The sequence below is a fragment of the Schistocerca serialis genome, unplaced genomic scaffold (assembly GCF_023864345.2).
Source record: "Schistocerca serialis cubense isolate TAMUIC-IGC-003099 unplaced genomic scaffold, iqSchSeri2.2 HiC_scaffold_1362, whole genome shotgun sequence".
In the NCBI taxonomy this organism is placed as follows: domain Eukaryota; kingdom Metazoa; phylum Arthropoda; class Insecta; order Orthoptera; family Acrididae; genus Schistocerca; species Schistocerca serialis.
The window spans coordinates 51938325-51966296 of NW_026047583.1; the positions used below are offsets into that span (position 1 = coordinate 51938325).

The 27972-nt window shown below is 39.3% G+C and overlaps 1 protein-coding gene across 1 annotated transcript in view; it reads right to left on the minus strand.

Moving 5' to 3' along the window:
- LOC126440351 (molybdenum cofactor biosynthesis protein 1-like) overlaps positions 1-27972 on the minus strand; it is a 383691-nt gene that overhangs the window by 315270 nt on the left and 40449 nt on the right. The window contains exon 5 of the mRNA XM_050090639.1: positions 10037-10094. Within this exon, the coding sequence (XP_049946596.1) occupies positions 10039-10094 (56 nt within the window). The 3' untranslated portion in view covers positions 10037-10038. The remainder of the gene's footprint in view (positions 1-10036; positions 10095-27972) is intronic.

A 27972-nucleotide genomic window follows, 5' to 3' on the forward strand; every position in this document is an offset into this window, starting at 1 on the left:
CACAAAGCACAAACTCTTAAAACATTCTTTCTTCTTGCACTTAAGTCGGCATTTTGCCTTTTGAATTCAATCCCGATGCAATTTCTGTGTTTCATGGTAAACGCAAAAGTCGAAGGGATACAGTAAACCAGCACTGGTGCATAGGAATCTACTACTGGTCACCAAGGAGCCGTTCAAAGCACAAACTATTAGAAGATTTACTATTCTTGTACTTAAGTCGGCATTGTGACTTTTGTATTCAATCCCGATGCATTTTCAGTGTTTCATGGTCAATGTTAGGGTCCAAGGGATTCACTAAACCTGCACTGGTACATCGGAATCTAATACTGTACTCCAGGAGATTCTCAAAGCACAAACTCTTAGAAGATTCACTCTCCTTGTACTTAATTCGGCATTGTGCCTTTTGTTCTCAATCCCGACGCAATTTCTGTGTTTTATGTTCGATTTGAAGGTCCAAGGGATTCAATAAACCTGCACTGGTGCATCGGAATCTAATACTGGTCTCCCAGCAGCCGCTCAAAGCAGAAACTCTTAAAAGCTTCACTCTTCTTGTACTAAAGTCGGCATTTTGCATTTTGTATTCAACCCCGATGCAATTTCTGTGCCTTATGGTCAATGCGAAGGTCCAAGGGATACAGTAAACCTGCATTGGTGCATCGGAATCTAATACTGGTCTCCCAGGAGCCGCTCATGCACAATCTCTTAGAAGATTCACTCTTCTTGCACTTTAGCCGGTATTGTGCCTTTTGTATTCAATCGCGATGCCATTTGCTCAAATTCATGATCAATGTGAGTGTTCAAGGGATACTGTTAGCCTGTACTGGTGCATCGGAAACTAATACTGGTCACCCAGGAGCCGCTCAAAGCACAAACACTTAGAAGATTCACTCTTCTTGTACTTAAGTCGGCATTGTGCATTTTGTATTGAATCCCGATGCATTTTCAGTGTCTCATGGTCAATGAGAAGGTCCAAGGAATGCTGCAAACCTGCACTTGTGCATCGGAATTTAATTCTTGTCTCCCAGGAGCAGCTCAAAACACAAGCTCTTAGAAGATTCACTCTTCTTGTACCTAAGTCTGCATTGTGCCTTTTGTATTCAATCCCGATGTTTTTCTGTGTTTCATGGTCAATGTGAAGGTCCAAGGTATGCCGTAAACCTGCACTGGCGCATTGGAATCTGACACTGGTCTCCCAAGAGTCGCTTAAAGCAGAAACTCTTAGAAGATTCACTTTTCTTGTACTTAAGTCTGCATTGTGATTTTTGTATTCAATCCCGATGTAGTTTCTGTCTCTCATGGTCAATGTGAAGGTCCAAGGGATTCATTAAACCTGCACTGGTGCATCGGAATCTTTACTGGTCTCCCAGGAGCCGCTCAAATCACAAACTCTTAGAAGATTCACTCTTCTTGTACTTAATACGGCATTGTGTCTTTTGTATCAAATCGCGGTGCAATTTCTGTGTTTCATGGTCAATATGAAGGTCCAAGCGATACTGTAAAGCTAGAATAGTGCATCGGATTCTAATACTGGTCTCCAGGGAGCCGCTCAAAGCACAAAATCGTAGAAGATTCACTCTTCTTGTCCTTAAGTCGGCATTGTGCCTTTAGTATTCAATCCCAATGCAATTTCTGTGCTTCATGGTCAATGTGAGAGTCGGAGGGATACAGCAAACCTGCAGTGGTGCATTGGAATATAATACTGGTCTCCCAGGGAGCGCTCAAACCACAAACTCTTAGAAGATTCACTCTTCTTTTACTTAAGTCGGCATTGTGCCTTTTGCATTTAATCGAGATGCAATTTCTGTGTTTCATGGTCAATAGGAAAGTCCAAAGTATACAGTAAACCTGAACTGGTGCATCCGAATCTAATACTGGTCTCCCAGGAGCCGCACAAAGCAGACACTCTTAGAAGCTTCACTCTTCTTGTACTTGAGTTGGCATTGTGCTTTTGTATTCAATCCCGATGTAATTTACGTCTCTCAAGGTCAATGTGAAGGTCCAAGGGATAAAGTAAACCAGCACTGATGCATCGGAAACTAATACTGGTCTCCCAGGAGCCGCACAAAGCACAAACTCTTAAAACATTCTTTCTTCTTGCACTTAAGTCGGCATTTTGCCTTTTGAATTCAATCCCGATGCAATTTCTGTGTTTCATGGTAAACGCAAAAGTCGAAGGGATACAGTAAACCAGCACTGGTGCATAGGAATCTACTACTGGTCACCAAGGAGCCGTTCAAAGCACAAACTATTAGAAGATTTACTATTCTTGTACTTAAGTCGGCATTGTGACTTTTGTATTCAATCCCGATGCATTTTCAGTGTTTCATGGTCAATGTTAGGGTCCAAGGGATTCACTAAACCTGCACTGGTACATCGGAATCTAATACTGGACTCCAGGAGATTCTCAAAGCACAAACTCTTAGAAGATTCACTCTCCTTGTACTTAATTCAGCATTGTGCCTTTTGTTCTCAATCCCGACGCAATTTCTGTGTTTTATGTTCGATTTGAAGGTCCAAGGGATTCAATAAACCTGCACTGGTGCATCGGAATCTAATACTGGTCTCCCAGCAGCCGCTCAAAGCAGAAACTCTTAAAAGCTTCACTCTTCTTGTACTAAAGTCGGCATTTTGCATTTTGTATTCAACCCCGATGCAATTTCTGTGCCTCATGGTCAATGCGAAGGTCCAAGGGATACAGTAAACCTGCATTGGTGCATCGGAATCTAATACTGGTCTCCCAGGAGCCGCTCATGCACAATCTCTTAGAAGATTCACTCTTCTTGCACTTTAGCCGGTATTGTGCCTTTTGTATTCAATCGCGATGCCATTTGCTCAAATTCATGATCAGTGTGAGTGTTCAAGGGATACTGTTAGCCTGAACTGGTGCATCGGAATCTAATACTGGTCTACCAGTTGACGCTCAAAGCTCAAACTCTTAGATGATTCACTCTTCTTGTACTTAAGTCGGCATTGTGCCTTTTGTATTCAATCCCGATGCAATTTCTGTGTCTCATGGTCAATGTGAAGGTCCAAGGGATACAGTAAACCTGCATTGGTGCATCGGAATCTAATACTGGTCTCCAAGGAGCCGCTCATACACAAAATCGTAGAAGAATCACTCTTCTTGTACTTAAGTCGGCATTGTGTGTTTTGTATTCAATCCCGATGTAATTTCTATGTCTCATGATCAATGTGAAAGTCCAAGGGAATCGATAAACCTGCACTGGTGCTTCGGAATTTAATACTGGTCCCCCAGGAGCCGCTCAAATCACAAACTCTTAGAAGATTCTCTCTTCTAGTAGTTAAGTCGTCATTGTTCCATTTGAATTCAATCCCGATGCAATTTCTGTGTTTCATGGTCAATGTGAAAGTCGAAGGGATACAGTAAACCTGCATTGATGCATTGGAATCTAATTCTGGTCTCCCAGGAGCCGCTCAATACTCAAATTCTTAGATGATTCACTCTTGTACTTAAGAGGCATTAAGCCGTTTGTATTCAATAGCGATCCAATTTCTGTGTTACATGGTCAATGTGACAGTCCAAGGGATACAATAAACCTGCATTGGTGCAGCGGAATCTAATACTGGTCTCCCAGGAGACGCTCTAAGCACAACCTCTTAGGAGATTCACTCCTCTTGTACTTAAGTCGGCATTCGGTGTTTTGTATTCAATTATGATGCAATTTCTGTGTTTCATGGTCAATGTTAAAGTCCAAGGGACACAGTAAAACTGCACTGGTGCATCGGGATCCAATACTGGTCTCCCAGTAGTCGCTCAAAACTCATATTCTTAGATGATTCACTCTTCTTGTACTTATGTCGGCATTAAGCCTTTTGTATTCAATCCCGATGCAATTTCTGTGTTTCATGGTCAATGTGAAGGTCCAAGGTATACAGTATACCTGCACTGGAGCATCGGAATCTAATACTTTACCCATTAGGAGTCGCTCAAAGCACAAACTCTTAGAAGATTCACTCATCTTGTACATAAGGCGGCGTAGAGCCTATCGTATTCAATGCAGATGAAATTTCTGTGTTTCGTGGTTAATGTGAAAGTCGAAAGGATACAGTAAACCTGCGCTGGTGCATCGGAATCTAATACTGGTCCCCCATGAGCCGCTCAAATCACAAACTCTTAGAAGATTCATTCTTCTTGTACTTAATTCGGCATTGTGTCTTTTGTATTCAATTGCGGTGCAATTTCTGCGTTTCATGGTCAATATGAAAGTCAAAGGGATACAGTAAACCTGAACTGGTGCATCGGAATGTAATACTGGTCTCCCAGGATACGCTCAAAGCAGAAACGCATGGAAGATACACTCTTCTTGTACTTAAGTCGGCATTGTTCCATTTCAATTCAATCCCGATGCGTTTTCTGTGTATCATGGTCAATGTGAAAGTCGAAGGGATACAGTAAACCTGCATTGATGCATTGGAATCTAATACTGGTCTCCCAGGAGCCGCTCAAAACTCAAATTCTTAGATGATTCACTCTTCTTGTACTTAGGTCGGCATTAAGCCGTTTGTATTCAATCCCGCTCCAATTTCTGTGTTACATGGTCAATGTGACAGTCCAAGGGATAGAGTAAACCTGCATTGGTGCAGCGGAATCTAATACTGGTCTCCCAGGAGACGCTCTAAGCACAACCACTTAGGAGATTCACTCCTCATGTACTTAAGTCGGCATTGGGTGTTTTGTATTCAATCCCGATGCAATTTCTGTGCATCCTGGCCATGTGAAGGTCCAAAGCATTCAGTAAACCTGCACTGGTCCATGGGAATCTAATACACGTATTACAGGAGCCACTCAAAGCACAAACATTTGGAAGATTCACTCCTCTTGTACTTAAGTCGGCATTGTGCCTTTTGTATTCAATCCTGATGCAATATCTGTGTTTCATGCACATTGTGAAGGTCCAAGACATTCAGTAAACCTGCACTGGTGCATCGGAATCTAATACTGGTCTCCCAGGAGCCGTTCAAAGTTCAAAATCTTAGAAGATTCAGTCTTCTTGTACCTAAGTCGGCATTGTGCCTTTTGTATTCAATCCCGATCCAATTTCTGTGTGTCACGGTCAATGAGAAGGTCCAAGGGATACAGGAAACCTGCACTGCTGCATCGGAATCTAATACTGGTCTCCCAGGAGCCGCTCAAAGAACAAACTCTCAGAAGATTCACTCTTCTTGTACTTAAATCGGCATTGTGCCTTTTGTATTCAATCCCGATGCAATTTCTGTGTTTCATGATCAATGTGAGGGTCCAAAGGATTCAGTAAACCTGCACTGGTGAATCGGAGTCTATTACTGGTCTCCCAGGAGACGCCCAAACTACAAACTCATAGACGTTTCACTGTTTCTGTACTTAAGTCGTAAATGTGCCATTAGTATTCAATCCCAATGCAATTTCTGTGTTACACGGTCACTGTGAAAGTCCAAGGGATACAGTAATCCTGCACTGGTGCATAGGAATATAATACTGGTCTGCCACGAGCAGCTCAAACACAAACTCTTAGAAGTTTCACTCTTCTTGTACTTAAGTCGTCATTGTGCCTATTCTATTCAATCCCTATCCAATTTTTGTGTTTCATGGTCAAAGTGAAGGTACAAGGCATACAGTAAACCTGCACTGGTGCAACGGAATCTAATACTTTACCCCCAGGAGTCGCTCAAAGCACAAACTCTTAGAAGATTCACTCTTCTTGTACATAAGTCGGATTAGAGCCAATTGTATTCAATCACGATGGAATTCCGGAGTTTCATGGTCAATGTGAACGTCCAAGGGATTCTGCAGACCTGCACTGGTGCATCGCAATCTAATACTGGTCTTCCATAATCTGTACAAAGCAGAAACTCTTAGAAGATTCACTCTTCTTGTACTTATGCCGGCATTGTGCCTTTTGTATTCAATCCTGATGCATTTCTGTGTCTCATGGTCAATGTGAAGTTCCAAGGGATTCAGCAAACCTGCACTGGTGAAACGGAATCTAATACTGGTCTCCCAGGAACCGCTCAAAGCACAAACTCTTAGAAGATTCACTCTTCTTGTATTTAAGTCGGCATTCTGCCTTTTGTATTCAGCCCCGATGCAATTTATGTGTTCCATGTCAATCTGAAAGTCCAATGGATACAGTAAACCTGCACTGGTGTATCTGAATCTAATACTGGTCTCCCAGGAGCCACTCAAAGCACAAAATCTTAGAAGATTCACTCTTCTTGTACTTAAGTCGTCATAGTGCCTATTCTATTCAATCCCGATCCAATTTCTGTGTTTCACGGTCAATATGAAAGTCCAAGGGATACAGTAAACCTGCACTGGTGCATCGGAATCTAATACTGGTCTACCAGGAGCCGCTGGAAGCACAAACTCTTAGAAGATTCACTCTTCTTGTACTTAACTTGGCATTGTGTGTTTTGTATTCAATCCCGATGCAATCTCTGTTTTTCACGGTCAATGTCCTGCAAAGTAGTGTTCCACGGCCTGCACAATCTAGAGAACATACTTGTCCGCCACTAATCCTGTGAGTGACCCAGGTGCAAGACCTGTCCCACAAATCCACCCACCACCTCCTACAGCAGTCCAGTCGCAGGCATCTCCCACCATATAAAAGGCACGATCATGTGCAAAAGCAACCTGTTAAAAATCAGCTATGCTGCAATTACCATACAATTTTCCATGTAGGGATGACAAGTAACCAACTGTTCACTCGCAGTAATGTCTAGCACCAAACTGTGGCAAACCACAGACTTGACATTGCAGTTGCCAAGAGGCTGTACACCACTTCAACAACTGCTTCACTAGACATACCATTTGGATATTCCCTTCCAGTGCAAGTTTCTCTGAACTACACAGGTGGAAATTGTCTCTCCAGCACATCTAGTGCCATTCACCTGACCTAAACCTCTGCTAATTTGTTTCCCACTGTATCACTTTACCTTTTCCCTTCTCTCTTCTGTACCCACCAATCTTTTCCCATTCAGACCATGTACTGTCTTCTCCAATCACTCTGCCCCCCCACCCCTAGCAGCTACTGCGGGTGTGTACATTTGGCTGTTTGTGTGGTTTCCAAACTAAACCATGTGCATTTTAGATATGTTAGACCCATATACTTTACCTGAAACTAATTCTCTGAGGTACTGAGACTACTGCTTCCTGGCTCAGGGTTTCTATTTTCAGCTAACACAGTAGTATTGTCTACAAACAAAAGTGTATGGGACAGGATATTTACCAGTGAATCATTCACACTGGACACCAAAAAGACTGTTGTGGGGCATGTAGACAACCCCTGAGATGGTGCACCAAGGCTGTGTGACTGCAGGAGCAGACAGCAAAAACTCTACACAAAAGATGGTCTAGCACGTCTCAGAGCTTACAGTCAAAAATTATCAGGCAAGGTGTCCATATTATGCAAATTAACGTAGGATTAACAAGTGACAAATGCAGTTACCAAAGCAAATTAAATGATGAGCATGCCATCAGTATTATAGCTCTAAAGGAAATGCATTTAGGTGATAATTCAGCAGCTACATGCAAGATTACGCAATATAAAGCAATATCAATACTCCTCTCAATTGTTAGGTGCATCCACAATAAATGAAAAAAGAAACAGCTCTTGGATTATGCTGGCTTAAGCTGTCAGAAAATTAGTGATGTAGAAGTAATTAGGATAAAACTCAAAGGCCTGGTTATTACATCAGTCCACAAATCACCTAACGGAAAGTGTCTGACACTAGTCTTACACACAGCAACTAGACAGCACGTATATGTTTAAGATTTTAATTCCAAAACACAACCTGGAGATACATAAATAGAGACAAAAATAGAGAACCATTGTTCGAATGGATCAACACACAAGAAATTATCTAAGTTTGATGCCAAGGAATTTAAAAAGTTTTGGGCAGGCAGATGGAAACTGATACAAAACCTGACCCATCCATCTTTTCCACTGATGAGAACAAATTACCACTGAATCACTCAATAGTAGTACCTAAACATTTTTCAAGGAGTGTACATTGGCTCACAAAAGTTATCATTGGTGCTGAAATATCAGTTACAAAATACATTGATAAACCCTCATGGAAATTTGAAAAAGCTAACTAGATACAATACACCCAGGAAGTGGAGAGCAACCCACACTGGACACCTCAAAAGTCAGAACATTGGGAATTATTGTAGATGTAGCTAAATGGAATATCTGAAGGGAAGTAACAAAATAATGTGTACTAGGATGGGACAAACCTGCCCAAGTCCTCTACAAAGGATACCAAGTGTCTAAATAATGTTTTGATAACATTTTGTATTTAAAAATATGTGTGTGTATAAATTGTTCATGTTGATGTAAATTTGACAATTTAAGAAATGGTCATGCTTAGGAACAATGTAAGAAATAGGTGTTATGTAAAAACCAGTGTGCTTTTGTTTGAAACGAAAATGGCTGTGGCGCACGGAAGAGGTGCGAAAGGCGAATTGGCGTGCTACCTTGAGCAAGTTCGGGAAGTAAGTCACACAGTCTGAAGGCAGCAGTGATTGAGGTAACTCCTTTGTGGAGCAGAAGCTTTGCCTGCAAATTTTCATAAAAATGCCTCGGTTGAAGACTGCAAACAGCTTACAGCATAGCTGCGAGTTGTTGAGCTACTGTATGTAAAACTGAATGAAGCCAAGAAGAGAAATTGAGCCCATACAGCAAGAAACTTGCAGGCCGTAGTGTGGGTAGTGTAGCCATCATAACTGTTCACCACACTCAAGCCTACAGCCACCAGATAAGATTTTTTTCTATTTTTACCTTTGTACAGCATGAACCATTAATTTAAACTGTGTTTTAATAATCATTCTTGAACTTTACGGAAACTGGCTCACCCTGTTATTTCATCCTAATCATACATCTGTATAGGGTTCCTTCCTGGTGTTTGATTAATCCGAGTGTCCTGTTTTACAGACTTATGAAGTGCCAAGTTAATATAAAGAGGCACCATTTAAATTGCTTTAGTGTAAATAATAAAAATGTTTTCTTAACTATTGCAAAGTGTTATGGTTTGCTTACATAAAATTCAATCAGAGTGAAGCCAAGTTACTAGAACCTGTTAGATGGCTACACAGAATTATTTCAAACAATAATAGCTTTTGAAAGTAAATTCCACCAAGAAAGAGGTTTTCTTTAAGTGAAATGTTCAGTTAAAAAGTGTGTGCTTTAGTGTCTAAGTATTTAAGTTTCTTGATTATGGAAAGTGCTTTTCTAAAGGTAGTCCCCCCCACCCCGGCTAATTTTTTTTACCTTCCTTGAAGTTATCTACTGGGCTTTTTCTTTTTTAAAAACATAATGTATAAAGATGCAGCCCAAAATTGTTTAAGTGGGGTAATTTATTTGAAGAGCCAAACTAAACAGTAGCAAGAAAGTAGGCAAAATTCACATTTCTGCTTCTCCAATACTTCACTATTTCATTGCCAGGATAGGTTGGTGACCATTAAGTACATGTTTTAAACCACTAAATGAACTTGGAAATGAGTTTTCCTAGCTTCAGTATATTATTATTCATACTGTGTTCCTATCTTGCCACTGGGTAAGATCTTAGGAAAAGAAGTGAATAGTCCAATTTACTTATCCATTAGACGCAACACACGGTAAATCCTGTAAGAAGGATAACTCTATTGATTATCTTTTCCTGTAAACAGGACTATCCTTCGATAGTGTATTTTATTTTAAAACTAAACTAAATTTTAGTAAGAGGGTTATACGTGGCAACATAGAGACAGGGTTTCTGTTATTTACGTAAAAGCATACTAATATCATAATGGTAGTGTTATAAGGTCCTATTAATGTGTGGTCATGACATTTGTTAAATGTCTCACCACATTCCTATTGAAACTACTTACTCTTCTTGTAAATAACACCTATGACAATTTTATACAAATGTCCACTAAGACTTTGCCCGTCAACTTTCATTTAGGTAACAGCGATCTTTTAGATGTATTTAAATCAGTACTGTTAAGAAATACTGACTAGCTTTATTTTCAAGAATCTCAAGTTTAAGTTATACATACTGTTATCCTCCAATAAGAATCATTGGCCGATTCTTCATCTTTGACAGGTTCATCATGCCTGCAATGCAAAACATTATCTTTTGTATTAACAGATGAAATCCAACTTTTTAAATTTAATAAATGCTTATACAAACATAAAGTTTCTTCAAAAAATGTATTTATGACAACTTCCTGTCACAGATAATTTTCACTGAATGTTGCAACCCAGTTATAATGCTGATGAGAAGCAAATGTTGTTCTTTTCCCTCTCTTCCTTCACCATCTCCTGTTTTGTTCACCTTGACATATTTCTACCAAACAGACTACCCCAATGGATCCACTGCTTATATTTAACACACAGTAAATTCAGTGCAAATATTTCCTTAACACAGGATGTGCATTGACGAGCTTGAATTAATCAGAAAAATATAAACAGATACTAACCGTTCCACAGCTCTTACAAAATACTTGCATTAAGTAATCATCAAAGCTACTTTTTGTACAGCAAGAGGACTAAAAGTCAAAATGGTGCTACATGCTACAGGCAGTGCAATACAATTTATTTTACTCATTGCTACAGCAATAAATGTACTTATAAAAATATTCAGACTTAGACTATAATCAAATACAGAGAGAGAAAATATTCTAACTAAAGAGATATAGCAGCCATAGGCAGAAACAAATAAAAAAACTGATACTAATCTTAGCTTTGAGGACCAAAAGTTTCTTCATCTGGAAAACACAAAAAGAGAAATGAGACTGTTCAAGAATTAAGGATGAAAATTCAGGATCTTGAGTCAAGGAAGATGGACATGATGAAATTCAGTTGCGAAAGAGCAGCAGATGATGTAATTTTAAATGCTGAGAAATAAGATCTCTTCAAGAGGAGCCACCAAAAGGTCAAATAAGTGAAGAACAAGCTGAAAATACCGGTAAATGGGCTAAAATGGCGGCAAATAGATAAAGGAAACAGAAAGAAAGTGCTGAAGAACAGGCAACCAAACAACAACAACAACAACAACAACAATAATAACAGCACATTGTAGCAATATATAATAGCAGTCCCACAACATCTGGAGGAAGATTTTCCACTAACAGAGCAATAAATTCATGAAGCCATCAAATCTTCCAAAACTTCAAAGCAACAAATGAAGACTCCACTACAGCAAAATTATTGAAATAGTCAGAACACACAAATGATCTACAACTGCTGTTTGAGAACATTTGGAAAGCTGAAGAGATTATTGAAAGCATTAATCCACAGCTATGAAAAAAAGGGGACACTCAAAATGTCAACAATGGCAGAGATGCCTCACTTCTGCCAGTGGTATACAAAATATTATCAAAAATTCTCTGGACAGAGTTGTAGAAACTTTAGACAAATAACTGGGAGAATCTCGAGGAGCTCTAGAAAGGGAAGACCCTGTACAGAGCAGATGTTTATTAGAAAATCGATAATCCTCCACAGACTGCTAATCACCAACCCTATAATAGTAACATGTATTGGTTTCAAGAAAACTTTTGATTTGGTAGGCAGAGAAATTATAGGTAAAATCATCAAAGAATTTTGTATTAAAGCAAACATAATCCTCAAAACACTAGCAAATAGGATGACTGAAGCTAAATTTATGGGAGAAGTATCTCAACCATTTGAAATAAAAACTGGTGTTAGACAAGGGGACAGTTTATCACCTTTACTGTAACACTGCATTCTAGAAAAAATAGAAAGTATCTGGAATTTGGAGAAAAAAAAATTACAAAATTGAACCAATAATTTTAGGACGAATAACAAATGGAATTAAGGTAAACTGCCTGGCTTCTGCAGATGATTCTGATATACTTTCAAAAAATCTGACAGACAGTTATTGAAAGAAATCTTTTGGAAGAAATAGCAAAGAGAGCTGGTCCCAAAATTTCAGCCGAAAAAACAACATTGATGACAATTTCAAACAATGCATCAACATTCTTAGAAAAACAAAAATGTAAAATAGCATTAGTAAGTAAATTTAAATATATTGGACAAACTGTACAACAAAATGGACTAGAAGAATTAACAGTAGATGCAAGAGTCAGCAAACTGGAGAGAGCAAATCGTTTTACAAAGGATATTTACAACAAGAAATGTACAACTAAAAAAACAAAACTAAAACACTATCCCACAGTGGTATGACCAGGATGTTTATATGGATGAGGATGCCTAATGATGAACTATAAGCTGGACAGAACAGAGGTTCCTCAAAGGAGCATTATTAGAAAATAATGATTGCAATACAAGCTACAGATGGCTGGAAAATGAGAAGTAATGAGGAGATCTACAAAAATTTTGAGAAAATATCAGAAGTAATGGCTAAAAGAAGATTAATCTTTTTTTAGAGACCTCTACTGAATGAGTAGTACTGGAAGAAGGACTCAATGATAGCATGGATTACAGAAATAAGAAAGAAACAACATCAAACAATCAGAAATAATAGAAAGAAACCTTTTTACAGATAAAATACTGAATTTAAAAGGATCATCACCTCTCCAAGATCAAAATTAATTTCATCCCTCTCAATAAGACCGTGAAAACCGGAAATAAAATTCATAAATATGATATTGCGAAGATCAAAATCAATCAAAACATATTGGAACAATGCCACCAGTAACTGACAGTTGAATCCCATAAATGGGCAGACATTGCCTCCATGATCCAACAAGCAGCTAATACTACAATCCTGACAGCTAAAAAGAGGAATCATACATGGTGGAATGAGGTTTGTGGTGAGGTGGTGGCCTAAACAGCAAGTGCATGGAAAAAGTGGAATTCTACCAGGAGTCCTGATGATTTTGATGTATTCCATGAAGTTCGAAAATATGCAGCCAGAACTCTATGAAGGTCTAAGCAATTGCATGAGAAACAGCAGTTAGAATAGATCGATCAGCGTTTCCAGATAAACAATGTCAGAGACTTCTATCAGACGTTCAAATCGAACTTGAAAGGATACCAAGCCCCTAGTTTTTGTTTTAGAGACGAAAATGGAAAGCTCAGTGTTGTGTACATAGTTCCGCATATTCAGCGCGTACACAAATTTCCCACTAGAGTGCGCCCCGCTAAGCAAAACAGCGCAGGCGCAGCGCTCGTCCATCTCCGCACTATGAGATGGCGCTGCCATAGAGACGGACAAAATTCTGCTTCCGCCGATCCGCGTATTAATATGTAACGCAGCCAATGAGATTGCTGCTAACATAGAACATTTTCTCCTCGCGCATCACACTCGCGCAGTGATACATGAACGTGCGAGGTATTATAACGAGTGTAAAGACCTTCGATCAGTCAGTCTGCATTTGTCTGCACCAGTCTGTATGAGTCTGCATTAGTCTGTACCAGTCTGCATTAGTCTGTACCAGTCCGTCGAGTTCTACAATTGTCTGTACCAGTCCATAGTCAAGATTCAGTCTGCGCCTGATAAGATTACCATATTCCTGTACATAGCCATGAAGATAAATGTATAGACACTTTTGTCAAGTATCTGAGATATATGTGAGAATAAGATTAACGTACCAATCCCAAAGAACTTCAGATTGTCAATTGTAAATAGCATCCAGAACCAAGTTAAGTAATTTTTATATTTGTTATTATTTTAGTAAATGTGTGTGAAAATTAATCAAATTCTGTTTAAAGTTGGTCACCGTCAATCTGCTACTCTAAGCATGCAAGTGGCATTTCTATCATCTGACCGAATGGCAGAAGATAAACACACCATGATAAGACCACGAGACATATTGCTGACACTCGCTTACTTCGTTAGAGCAACAAGTCAAATAATCTGATGGTGTGTGTACTGAAGGTCTTACAGTATGCACACCACACTCGGCCTGACCAACAAAGAAAACTGCAAGATCATGTCTCGTTACTTTGAAAACCTACTTAATTGTGATGAACCGAAAGAAAGATTCCCTGCATGTGCCCCAATCCACAAACTACCCCTAATCTCCATCTAGTAAAGAGGAGACCAAAGAGATCATCAACAACTTTAAGAATAATAAGGCAGCTGGAGAGGATTCAATAGTGGTGGAACTACTGAAGCTGGCAAATAATGAAACTCTAGATATACTAGTCCAACTTTTTGAGGAGATCTGGAGAGCTGGGATGATACCAACTGAATGGCAGTCAGCTTTAATCCATCGTCTACACAAAAAAGGTGATAAATAGAATGTCAATAACTATAGGGGTACCTCATTAGTATCTGTTCCATATAAGATTCTCTCCAAAGTGATACAGAATAGAATAGAAGGTCATTGTAACCAACTGATTGGGGACTATCAAGCTGGTTTCCGAAAGGGCGATTCTTGCGCAGAACAGATCTTTAGCCTGAAGAACATCATCAGGTCCAAAAAACTGGAAGAAATAACTATGTGGTCATGTTTGTTGATTTTCAAAAAGTATATGACTCCATCGACTGACAGGCATTAATGAATATTTTGGAAAAGTTTGGGATGGATAATACCTCAAGAAAGCTGATCAAACAAACTCTTACTAACACAGCGTCAAAATTTAAATTTATGGGTGAGGTATCTAAACCCTTTACAATCAGAACGGACATAAGACGAGGAGATGGACTATCCCTCTCCTTTTCAATTGTGTCTTGGAAAAGGTCACTCGAGAGTGGAGAAAGTTATTAGCCCAAGAAGAAACAAATGAAGAGTGGTTCAGACTTGGTCCTAAGAACAAAGGGGTGTGCATTGACTGCTTAGATTTTGCGGCTGACCTGGCCATTTTTGCTAACAACATAGAGTCAGCAGTCAACAAGATAAATAGGCTGTCAGAAATTGCTGAAAAAAGTTAGACTCCAGATCTCTATTCAAAAGACAAAATATATGACGAACATCTGTGATGGACCTGAATGGATGATAACCAACCTGGGAAAAAATCGGATGAGTTAAGAATTTCAGGTATCTCGGTGAAGTCATCCACCAGGAGAATGGATTAAAAGAAGAAGCAATTGCCAGGATGAGGAAGTTAGACCAAGCATACCAACTGACAAAGAATACTTATAACAAAAAGTCTATGAGTATGTGGGCCAAGTTCCAACATTATAATACAGTTGTAAAACCTGAGGGCTTATAAGCATCCAAAACTTTGACCACGAATAGACAAGGTCAAGCTGAGCGGCTGGAAAAGTGTGAGTGTAGGATATTAAGGAAAATCCTAAGGTAATATATGGGTCGATGGACAATGGCGAATGAGAGCAAATGAGGAATCGTGCAGCAAGACAGAACCTATCACAGCATCCATTACAAAGAAATGATTGTTATTTTATGGTCATCTCATGAAAATGGACGGTGATCGACTATCAAAAAGAATACAGAGTTTCATCCCATCTAAGAAAACGAGGCCGAGATGGTTCAAAGAATGTGAAAAAGATCTTAAGCAGATTGGTATCTCAGAGAGAAATTCCTGAAAGGAACAAATTTAGAAGATTGGTGACCAACTACCAAGGTTTTAACATGGCATCAACATCCGAAAGACAGTGAGGACCCTTATCTGAAGGGCATAAAAAGGTACTTCTTGGAGGGGCTCAGAAGATACTGGCAGGAAGTCAAAGCTGGAGGAAGAACAAGACCTGGACACTACAGTGAAGTCGGTTGTTACCACGCAGTCCGTAGAGACTCACCTCAATAAAAAAAAATAAGTAAATAAAAATAAAAGGCTTTCAATGCAGAAGAAATAGGGGATTGAGAACAACACGAATAGAATAAAGGGGGAAAAACATGAGGAGGAGATGGACGAGTACTGGAAAAACAGGAGACGACAAGGGAAGAAGAAGAAGTGAAGTTATTACATGATGAGAGATGGTGATTGGATTTGATTTGATTCAGTTTTCATTACATACACCAAAAAAATGAGATGATTCTCGAGGGTGTGGAACATGTCAGAATGTATAACACAAAACATTTTAATATAATGAATACTACCCTGATCATTTGTCATGAGATTGTCAAAATAGGTGAATACAATACAATAAACTGGAAAAGCTAATATTTACAGAATTAATACGCTGTCAGAATGAAACATTGTTATGCACTATTAATAAATTTATCATACACAAAATACTTAATATTGACTGTTGCAACCAAGTGCTGTCAAAACTTATATCTAACATATTTTTACTTAAGCTGGCCTAACAGTCTCTGTTAGGATATTCATCTATAGAGTAGAAGGCATTGCCTATCAAAAAGTCATTCAAACTCTGTTTAAACTGTGCTTTATCTGAAACCAAGTTTTTAATGGTTGCTGGTAATTTATTGAAAATGTGTGTTCCTGAATATTGGACCCCCTTTTGGACCAACATAAGTGATTTTAGGTCTTTATGTAGATTTTTCTTATTCCTAGTATTGATAATATGTATTGAGCTACTTGTTGGAAATATAGATATATAACTTGCAACAAATTTCATTAAGGAGTAAGTATACTGAGAAGCAATGGTTGGAATTCAAAGTTCCTCGAATAGGTTCTACACGATGTTCTTCAAAGACTGGTCCCAGATACTCCATTGCACCATTCACCGAACCTGATAACCCCGAGCCGTCAGTAACAAAAATTAAGTCTTGCTTAAGAGATTTACAACACTACATGCTCTTGTTACCAAAGTCTCATTTACTTTTAGAGCTATCTGTTCCACTTCCTTTTTGGCCCCACTTCTCTCTGTCTTCACTATATCTGAAACAGTTCTTATTTTGTTGCCCGATACAATTATCATTTTCTCTTAATAAAGCTACTTCGATTTCTGGATTACTTGATTCAATATTTTGCAGTATTCTTTGTAATGCATTACAATTCTAATATCAGAAACGTTCCTAGATAGTAGATACAGTCTCCTTTTTGCCCCACATGATATCTTTATTCCTTGTATAATCCATGGTTTATCTTTTGACTTCTGTGTGATCTGAGTTACCTTTAGGGGAAAACAATTTTCAAAAGAGGAGGTAACTTTATTAGTAAATGCTTTGCATTTTCCATTTGAGTCAGGTAAACATCTCTCCAGTTCATGTCTTTGAGCAATTTCCTGAATTCCTCAATTTCTGGCTTATTTATTATCCTCCTGTACTCAGATTTAATATTTTTTTATCCTGACAAGTTTCAACATTTAACACAAGATGCTGCACGTCGTGATCAGATAGTCCATTTACTATTGGTTTTGTGATATGACGTCTTTCCCCTAGATTTGTTCATAAAGATATTATCAATAGCAGTCTCAGAGCATTTACATATCCTAGCTGCAAAGTTCACAATAGGAACTAAATTGAATGATAATGTTAAAAACACCAGCAACCACTATTTCCCCTTCTTTTGTTTTTTACACAAGCTATTCCTTTCGCTTTGTGAAACGAAGCACTGCCTAGTTCCAAAACACAGGACTACTATGACAAGGTGAAATGTTCTCAGAGTGCTACATGTATGATAGTAAATGTAATCAGCACTATAGTTGTTTTCTGAGTAGTTATGCTGTGTGTGTTTCATTCAATCAGATGAAATGGAATAAAATCATCAATTTATTTATTTGGGCTCTTTGTCACCAAGATACATTCAATGTTGGTTGAGGTTTATCTTTTGAATTCACTCCAGTGTAGATTGTCAAAATTTTATCAGTTGTCAATGTACTTGTAACACAGTTTCCGAATTTACTGCCATCCAGGAAAGTATCGCACTCAAATTATTCTCAGAGACTGAGAGATGGCTGAAACCGAGAGCAGAAAGCTCTGACATATTTAGTGATTAATGGAATATATATCAGAAAGGCAGGTTAGACACTGTAGGAGAGGGAGTGTCCATTGTCTCTATTGAGGTCAAAGCTGATTGTGACAGTGAAGTTATCTGGTTGCGTATAACAAGTCTAGGTGAAATCACGTTAATTAATGGATAATCAGCCACCCAGTTCTGCTATGACAGTTTTGGAGCCATTCACAGAAAGTCTATAGACAGTAGCACGTAAATACCTAGATCATGCAATACTAGTTGGAGGTGAATTTAGTCTACTGAGTATAGATGGTAGCCTATGGCTTCATTGCAGGGGGTGCAGTCAATCTTGTGAAGCACTTTTGAATGTGGTTTTCGAAAATTGTCTTGAGCACCTAGTTTGCCATGCCACATGCAATGGAAATATCTTAGACCTTGTAGTTACAAACAGGCCAGATATCATCAATGACTTCAGCATAGAGATGGGGATTAATAATCATGATAACATCATAATAACTAAGGTTACAAAAATTAATAAATCAGTCAAGAAGGCTAGGAAAACGTTCATGCCAGAAAGAGCAGATAAGCAGATGTTAGCATCTCACTTAGACAGAACTGACATCACTTAGTTCCATTAAGAGGACGTAGAGAGATTATGGTCAAAGCTTAAACAGATCGTGAATTGCACTCTCAACAAGTCTGTACCTAGTAAACGAATTAAGGATGCAAAAGAGCCACTGTGGTTTAACAATGAAATTCGGAAAATACTGAGGAAGGAAAAGCTACTGCACTCTTGGTTCAAAAGAGAATGCCAAATGGCAACAAGGAAAGGTTACTACCACTGTCATACCTCAGCAAAAGATCTGGCTGAGAAGCAGGGGAAATTATTGTCCTGTGTAAAATCACTAAGTGAGTCAAAGGTTTCCATCATGTCACTTGACCAGTCTGATGTGGCAGTAGGAGATAAATGTTTTAAATTTTACATTTAAGAAATAATTCATGCAAGAGAATCATATAAACATACCGTCATTTGACAATAGCACAAAGACACCTAACAACAATCACCACAAGAGGCCAGCACTAGCACAAGTTGTTCACATGATATTCATTGGACTGTTGCCTGTAAACCCGTCCCATGTCAGTGCTCTTGGAAGAGAGCTGTGGCAGTGACACGGCTCTGTTGTTGTTCCTGTGCAGTGATCTGCAAAGACGCGACGGTACGGGACGGGGGGTCGGGTCGAGATTCAAGCAGTGATTAAATACTTCATAAAGAAAGGTATGAAAGTGAAGGACATTCATGCCGATTTCCAGAAAACACCAGGGGACTCTGCTCCTTTGTCTTCAACTGTTGCCAAGTGGATAAATGAATTTCAATTTGGTCAGGAGAGCTTAGATGATGATCATCCATGAATAGGTCAGCCAAAACGTGTCACTACTCTAGAAATCATTGCAAAAGTCCGCATAATGATCAAGGAGGATCACCAATTTAGAGTGCATGAAATTGCTCATGCTTGCCAGATGTCATCTGAAAGGTATTCACAAGATGGGTGCCGCGACTCTTGACGCTGTGTCAAAAACGCATGAGAATGGACATATCACAACAATGTTTGGCCTGTTTTAGGAGAAACAAACAAGATCTTTTGTGCTGGTTTGTGACCACGAGGAAACTTTGGTTTACTACTATACCCCAGAGACAAAGCAACAATCAAGGCAGTGGAAACATGCTGAATCTCCGCCGCCAAACTCCTTCAGCGGGGAAGGACATGGCGTCAGTGTTCTGGGATGCGCCACCAAATTCCTTCAGCGGGGAAGGGCATGGCATCAGTGTTCTGGGATGAGAAGGGGATTCTGTTTGTACATTATCTCCCCACTGGGCAAACAATTACTGGAGAATACTATGCTAACCTTCTGGACAAATTGCAACAAATGATATGCGAAAAAGGCCAGGTTTAATAAGGAAGAAAGTCGTCTAGCATCAAGCAAATGCACGCTCGCATGCATGTACCATCGCCATGGTAAAATTACACAAACTAAGGTATGAATTGTTGCCACACGTGCCTCTTCCCTAAACTTAAAATTTTTCTTTGTGGATGAAGATTCACTTAAATGAAGAATTGATAGCCTGAGTTGACAACTATTTTATAGGCCTGGAGGAAAATCATTGTCGAGATGGGATCGAGGTATTGGAACACTGTTGGACCAAGTGAATTAATCTACAAGCAGGGTACATTGAAAAATAAAAAATTTTCAGTGACATAAGTACATTTTTTCTATTCTGTTTCAAGAACTTTTCAAACCACCCTCGTAAGCATCCCCGACGCCTGAAATAATTAAAAACAAATTAGTCGCCAGTTGCAGATGGAATCTCAATTTGGTTTTACAAAGAGTGCTATATGGCACTGGACCCTTACTTAGCTTGTATTTATTGTGAATCTCTCACCCAGCAGAAAGACCTAGCAACTGGGGAAAAAAATACAGAGGCGTCTCCTGTATATACGAAGGGCGAAAGAACAGACCCGCGAAATTACAGCCCAATACCCGTAACATCAGTTTGCTGCAGAATTCTTGAACATATTCTGGGTTTGAATCTAATCAGTTTCATAGAGACCAATAAGTTTATGTCCACAAATCAGTACAAAGCATCGCTCATGGGCAACTCAGCATGCCCTTTTGTCATACGACGTCTGTTCAAAAAATTCCAAAACTTTGTCCACAAAATTTTCTATGCTTATCTTTTAATTACTATGGATTGTCTCCTTCGAAATACTCTCCTCCACAATTGATACACTGCTCCCAATATCATTTCCACTTCCAGGAGCAGTCTTGACACACCTCTAACTGGGTCGCATAAAGTGCCGTCTGCGAATTTTCTTTTATCTCATCTACCATTGCAAAACTTCATCCTTTTCAACTTTGGAAATAAAAAGAAGTCTGCAGGGGTCATACTATTCTCGCAAGGAACATCTCATTCTCATTTGTGAGATCCAAAAGTTTTTTTGGTCTTGACTCATGAGCCGTGGAATGAACTTGGCGGCAACACAATGCATTCCAAGATGCTGTGTCATTTCATAACATGATCCAATTGAAATGTTACATTCTACTACAATCTCTCAGACAGTGTATCTTCGACTGCCACACACAATTTCTTTGACGTTCCTGACACAAGCAACATCAGGGGACATCTAAGAGCGTCCTGAACAAGGATTATTTTTGACTTTTGTAAAGCCATTTTTAAAACGTGTGAATAATACGTAACACCGAGTATGGCTTAAGCACTCATCGCTATAGGCTCCCTGCATCATTTGGTGTGTCTCTGTAAAGGTTTTCTTGAGTTTCACACAAAATTTAATGCAGATGCATTGCTCCTCTAACTTTGCCATCACAAAATTCACAAACCCAGATTCCATATTTCTTGATTTCCGAGAAGCATTTGACATAGTGCCTCACTGCAGACTTTTAACAAAGGTACAAGCACATGGAATAGGTTCCCAGACATGTGAGTGGCTCAAAGACTTCTGAAGTAATAGAACCCACTACATTATCCCGACGGTGAGTGTCCATCAGTGACTAGGGTATCATTAGGATCGTTCCAGGGATGTGTGCTAGGAGCGCTATTACTCATATTTTCTATGTGCATAACTGATCTGATGGACAAAGTGGACAGTAATCTATGGTTGTTTGCTGATGATGATGTGGTGTATGGAAGGTGTCATTGTTGAGTGATTTAGGAGGATAAAAGATGACTTGGACAAAGTTCCCAGTTGGTGCAATAAATGACAGCTAACCCTAAATGTAGAAAAGTATAAGTTACTGCAAATGAGTTGGAAAAACAAATCCATAATGCCAGAATCCTGCATTAGTAGTGTCATGAATGAAGAAGTCATATTGTTTCAATATCTGGACATAACTTTGCAATGTGATATGAAATGGAACAAACTTGTGAGGGTCATGGTAGGGAAGGTGAATAATCATCTTTCGTTTGTTGGGTGGATTTTACTAGTGTGGCTCAGCTGTGATGGACATCACATATAGGGTGCTAGTGTGATCTCTTCTTGAGTACAGTTTGAGTGTCTGGGATCCATAAGGGGTCAAATTAAAGCAGACATTGAGGTATTTCAGAGGCAGGATACTAGATTTGTTAACAGTAGGTTGAAACAACAACATACAAGTATTATGGAGATGTTTCTGGAACTCAAATGGGAATCCCTGGAGGGATTTTGAGGAACACTGTGCTGACTGCAGAACAATTCTGCTTGCACCAACATACATTACGCATAGGGACCACGAAGATAAGAGATGACAAATTAGGACTCATAGAGAGGCATATAGACATTCACTTTTTCCCCACTCGATTGGCAGATGGAACGGGAAAGGAACTGACTACAGTCGAATTAAAATTACTTGATAGTTGGCACTTCAAACGCCAATAAGAGTTGTCAGCGTCACACTTGAACTGTCTGCTGTTGCCAAACTCCACCAAAATTGTCCAGTCACTTCCAATTCCTGGTACAGCATTCTTTCTTGATGTATTTGTATCCCGAATTATGAGCCCGACACTTTTATTATGTATTTCATGACACATGATAACTGCACCAAAAACAACACACATTAACAATGCTAATGAAAGACACATATTTCATTCATAGCACTAACCAAACACTACTGAATAAATCAGCACAAGGTGTAATTCAGTATCATACTTATAGTTATCATATTCACAGAGATCATCTTACATTAGATAAGCTTTTCACTATACTGCGTGAAACTGAAATTTTTAAGGTTGCAATTCATAGTTGGAACTGGGTCACTACATTCACATATATAAATACTTCATGCAGTGCTGTGGCATAGCACAATGGTTGGCAGATTAATCTAATGTGTAGCATGTCGTAGGTTTGAATCTCATCAATGTAGCAAAATTTTTAATTCTAAATCTAACCAAATGAGTGTGATTATTATTTTCATTCAATTAATTGGTTTAAATGTATTTTTTTATTTTTAATACTTCGCTGCATCATTTTTCATCATTGTTTTGACTGTTCTATTTGGTCTTATTTTTCATCTTGTCATTATTTCTTCATTTGGAATCTGTCTCAGTCATCTATAATCCACGACTAAGGGTCCACACGGACTGTTCACTGGTTTCAAACATGGCAGCATGTGCAGCTAGTTTAAGGATAGTTACAGGTAACAAATGACACGGAGAAATTTCAATTTGCTTTCAGCCCTGAAATTGAGTTTTTGTTGTCTTGAGTTTACCCTTAAGGGTTAGCTTTAATCGCCATGAACAAAGCGATAATGATATTAGTACTGCTGCAGACTGTTGACCACAATTTTCTCAGCTGGGTTAGGACACAAGTTTACAGTCAGGGATACAAAACGCGTTGTCTGCCCCAGTTCAGTCACTGGTCACTTTAAATCAATAGTCAACAGAGTATCCAACATTTCTGACATACCTTGCACCAGCCACTAGAAAAATTGCTCTGTGTTAAACATTTAACATAATTTGTGAAGTGAGCCGCTTGTTTGTTGTCACCTGTAACCAAACGGTAGCTGGTAGCCAATATGGCAACATTGTTGCAGCAAGTGATTGATGTCAACTATCAAGCAATTTTATTCAGACTATTGTAGTGAGACAGGGTACCTTCAGCCATGCACCATATGGTGGCTAGTGGAGTATGTATGTAGATGTGGAATCACATCCCATCTGGAAAGTCTCCCCTGATCTGCAGTTCTGGGTAACTTTCTCAAAATCTAACCTTTTTCCTAGACCTATCCTTCACCCCTCTTCCTTCCACTTCAACCCTTCTGCCTGAAGAATGAGCTACTGGCTCTGAAAGCTCGCCTAATTATAATCTTCTTTTATGTGTGTGTTCTGCCGCCACTTAGCGAGTAGATTGTTTATCTATCCAATTCAATTATCATGTAATCAAAAGCTGCATTTAACACGCCAAGTCTCTTTTACCAATCATTTTTAATATGTCCTACAGAATGTGCTGTCTACCCTGTCCTTTTTTGAGATTACTGTTTTGCTGTACTTTTCTACAGGCATCATCTTACTTATTAGGAGTCAGTTCATTCATGTTGTTGTTGTTGTGGTCTTCAGTCCTGAGACTGGTTTGATGCAGCTCTCCATGCTACTCTATCCTGTGCAAGCTTCTTCATCTCCCAGTACCTCCTGCAACCTACATCCTTCTAAATCTGCTTAGTGTATTCATCTCTTGGTCTCCCTCTACGATTTTCACCCTCCATGCTGCCTTCCAATGCTAAATTTGTGATGCCTTGATGCCTCAAAACATGTCCTACCAACCGATCTCTTCTTCTAGTCTAGTTGTAGAGCTGCATGTCCTCGGGAAAAATTATGGCTGTAGTTTCCCCTTGCTTTCAGCCGTTCGCAGTACCAGCGCAGCAAGGCCATTTTGGTTAATGTTACAAAGCCAGATCAGTCAATCATCCAGACTGTTGCCCCTGCAACTACTGAAAAGGCTGCTGCCCCTCTTCAGGAACCACATGTTTGTCTGGCCTCTCAACGGATACCCCTCCATTGTGGTTGCACCTACGGTACGGCCATCTGTATCGCTGAGGCACGCAAGCCTCCCCACCAACGGTAAGGTCCATGGTTCATGAGGGGAGTTCCTTCATAGTCAACAGTTAAGGAATGGGTGGCTGAATTCATATGTGGCATATGTCTGTAAGATGACTCATGAACAATTTCCTAGAATTACAATCAAATATGAAAATGCTGAGAAAGAACACAGTGTGATATTGCAAGATCAGTAATTAAAAAGATGTGCAAAACAGTTGATGCCGTGGCTGTACCAGAAAGTGAGTGGCATATCTGTTGAAGCCTCACTACAACCTAATGTGAAAAACAATTTGGGACAATCTGACACACAACTGATTCTATGCACCAATCTGTTCCCGTGGATGAGAGATGACCGAAATGAAACAGCAGTTGCACAAAAATAGCCAAGGTGACTTCATCAGAGAGAAAGAGTGGTCATTGTTTTCTAGGATGCAAAAGGGATTTGTATTTTAGATTAGCTTGCAAGACTGAAACAATACCTCACAAATACTATGCAAGTATTCTGACTCAACTGGATGAAAAAATATGGAGCCAAGACCCAGGGGGAAAAAAAAAGTTTATCGTCAGTGAAATGCATATGGTCACAAAGGCACTTTCACAATAGGAAAACTGGGAGTTTCAAGTGTGAAGTCTTCAAATATCTATTCCATTCTCCAATTTTTTCACATTCTGACTTTAGCTTCTTCTTCTTTTCTTTTTGTATGAATGATTCACTTAAGACTATATGCGTCACAGCTCAAAACCATTTTGTGAGTCAACAACTGGATATGTTTTCACTGCTCTGTCTCTTGTAACTCCGTTGGACATGGAGGTAGCAAATGAGGATGTAGGATGTTCATGACATACTGCTGTGCTGTCAGAGTGACCTGAAGTCATATCCGATGCTGCCCCACACGCCCTCTCCCTATGTCGTTGTCATACTGACTGACAACTGCAATCGCGGGTCTTGCAGAATGTGACTCACTGCTGATCACATGACAGGTGCAGGTGTGAAAGGGTTACAATGTGCTCAGTGTACATTACAGCGATTCTCCCATGGGCTCGTCAGACACGGTCAACTGGAAGCTTGCTGACAAGCACGCTGCCCTTACGTTCCCAAGCAGTCCAACATGGGGCCACTACCACATCTGAATGTCTCACAAATCTGCATATTGCATAATTCAATCAGCCTGGCAAATGGAGACACACAATTAGGCCCCTTCAAATTTTGTTACATGCTGATAATGCTGACTCACAGAAGTACAGGGCATCTGTGTCCTTCACAGGGATCACTCAACATCTTACACTCTTCACATCTCTTATAGCTCCTACCATTCATGGTAACAATCCAAGACACAAACAAAGCTAATGCAATCTGGTGGCCTTTGTATCCATTTCAGAGAGTTACGACTCTCATAATTTACCACTGGTATGCACACTCGTGAAACTACGTTGCTTCAGGGAGCTTCCCTTTTTTTTCTTCAAGCAGTTTAGTTCTTTGAATCCATTTTTCTTGTAGCTCAGAATAATTATTTTATTGTGTAGCAAACTTACAGACTAGCATTCTGCTCTGAGCTGTCGGAGTTGGCGGTCATGTGTGTGTGAGGTGTGCTTGCTTGTGTGAATGAATGGTGTGTATTTCTATTTCTTTTTCTGATGAAGGTTGTGGCCAAAAGCTTATGTGTAAGTGTCTTAACTGTGCCTGTCTGCATTTTAACGTGCCATCTTTATGGTAATTAGCACTCTATCTTTTCCTACACTGCTGATATTCCAACCTGGAGTTTCCATTGTTTGAACTTACGGTCTACTGTTTTATTTTGCAGTGCACTTCTACAAGTGTAATACACAAATGTTGCCTTAGGAAAGAGTCACAATAACATCCATGTCTACCGTTTGCTATTTTTTACTAAATAGCATGTCACACTCGAAATTTAACTTAGCCAATGAAATAAGTTTGAAGATTTATTGTGTGTAAAAGACACTATGGCCCACTGTGTGGGAAATGTGGGAAGTTCTGTGCAGAGACGGAGTTATCCACAGACGTGGTAAGTCTGGGGAGCTATACGGGTGTTAAAACATCGCCACCTGCTGGGATGAGGGGCCACTTACTCTGTGGTGGCGCTGTGCCAGCAACGAGCTCGACCCATTGATTAGCACCACACATGACAATGACCAACCAGCTGCTTCTCTGTGCAGAGATATAAAATTTATCGATTTTGGACATCGGGTGACAATCTGTCACATGGAGAACAATGTTTACTCTGGCAATTTTAACACTAATCTAGTGTTCTGCAACATATTAATGTGAAATGTTGTCTATGATGTTGAAGCGTGTAAGTTAAACTGATATCTGAGAATTTGTTGTTTTTGTGGCACTATCTGCAAAATGACCTCTCTTGCAGCTCCAAGCATAAATGTCAAGTGAAGAAGAATAATTAGCACAGCACACTGGAACTGAGTAGGGATCCGGTTTACTGCTCGGCCACTAAATTAGCATATTGTGAGTACACCAGAATAGACGCTGTACACACTTGCATATACTACATACACAAGTACAAGCATGGATCAAGCTACTGTGAAACTGCACTCTGTGTGACTCATCACTACATCAGAATACTGTAAATGTAGTGATTCCAATTTCTTAAGGTCTCTTCCTGTTTGTTTTCATCAGTTGGATCTTATTTTTCAAGTATGTGGGAATCCAATGAGCTTCCTGTTTGGACACATTCTTTCTGTATGTCCCACAAGTTGGATTCTTTGGAGACACATTGTAACAAGAGTTTTTAGGAATTTGATGGAGATTTCACGCTGGGTTCTGTGTGATGTGTTCCATCTTTTATTCTTGGGCCTAAGATTTTTACTACAATTTTACATTCTTCTAATTCAGTTTGCTGTTTTCATGTCTTGTGTTGGACAAAGAGTCTCTCTCATGCATAAAGAAATTCTAATTTGATCACTGTTGTACAATGTTAGATTTTAAAGTTCCAGGAAAAATACTTTTAGTTAACTGAGAGACAGTTTGTATTTTCTGAAGTCTGTATTCTATGGCCTTCTTTTCATTATGATGTTCAGTGGTCTTTTTCACCTAATTATTTAAACTCTTTAACACCAAATACTATGTTGTTGCCTATATAAGTTCAACTAGTGCCATTTTGGTATCAGCCAAGAATTTTTTCTCCAGGTGAAATTAGTAGTCCAATTTTCCTAGCTTGCTCCCTTAATATTTCAAATTGCTTTAGCACATCAGTAATGTTTTTGTCAATTAGTATTATGTCATCGGTATAGGTTACACAATATAATTCTATCTTTAAGTTTACGTTCTAGTCAGTGTAATAGTGCACCTGCTCTTCTCCATTACCTTACCATTTTCTTAGGGGCATAGTTGAATAGCAATGTGATATGCCATCCCATTTTCATATTCTTATGTCTGTCTTAAATTACACTGCTTGAAAAAAAGTGAGACACTCAGAAGGTGGGGAGAAAACAAATTGAAACATAGCGAATTTAGAGGATATGTGATGTTATTTCAGTGATAACAAAACAGAGTCAAATTTACACAGAACTTATCAGTTTGAGCCCACTTATCAATACAGCAATGCACCCTGTCTGGCCTGGACAGTGCGGGAGGATGTCGTAAAGCTGCTGCATACCCTCCTGAGAAAGGTGATCCACAAC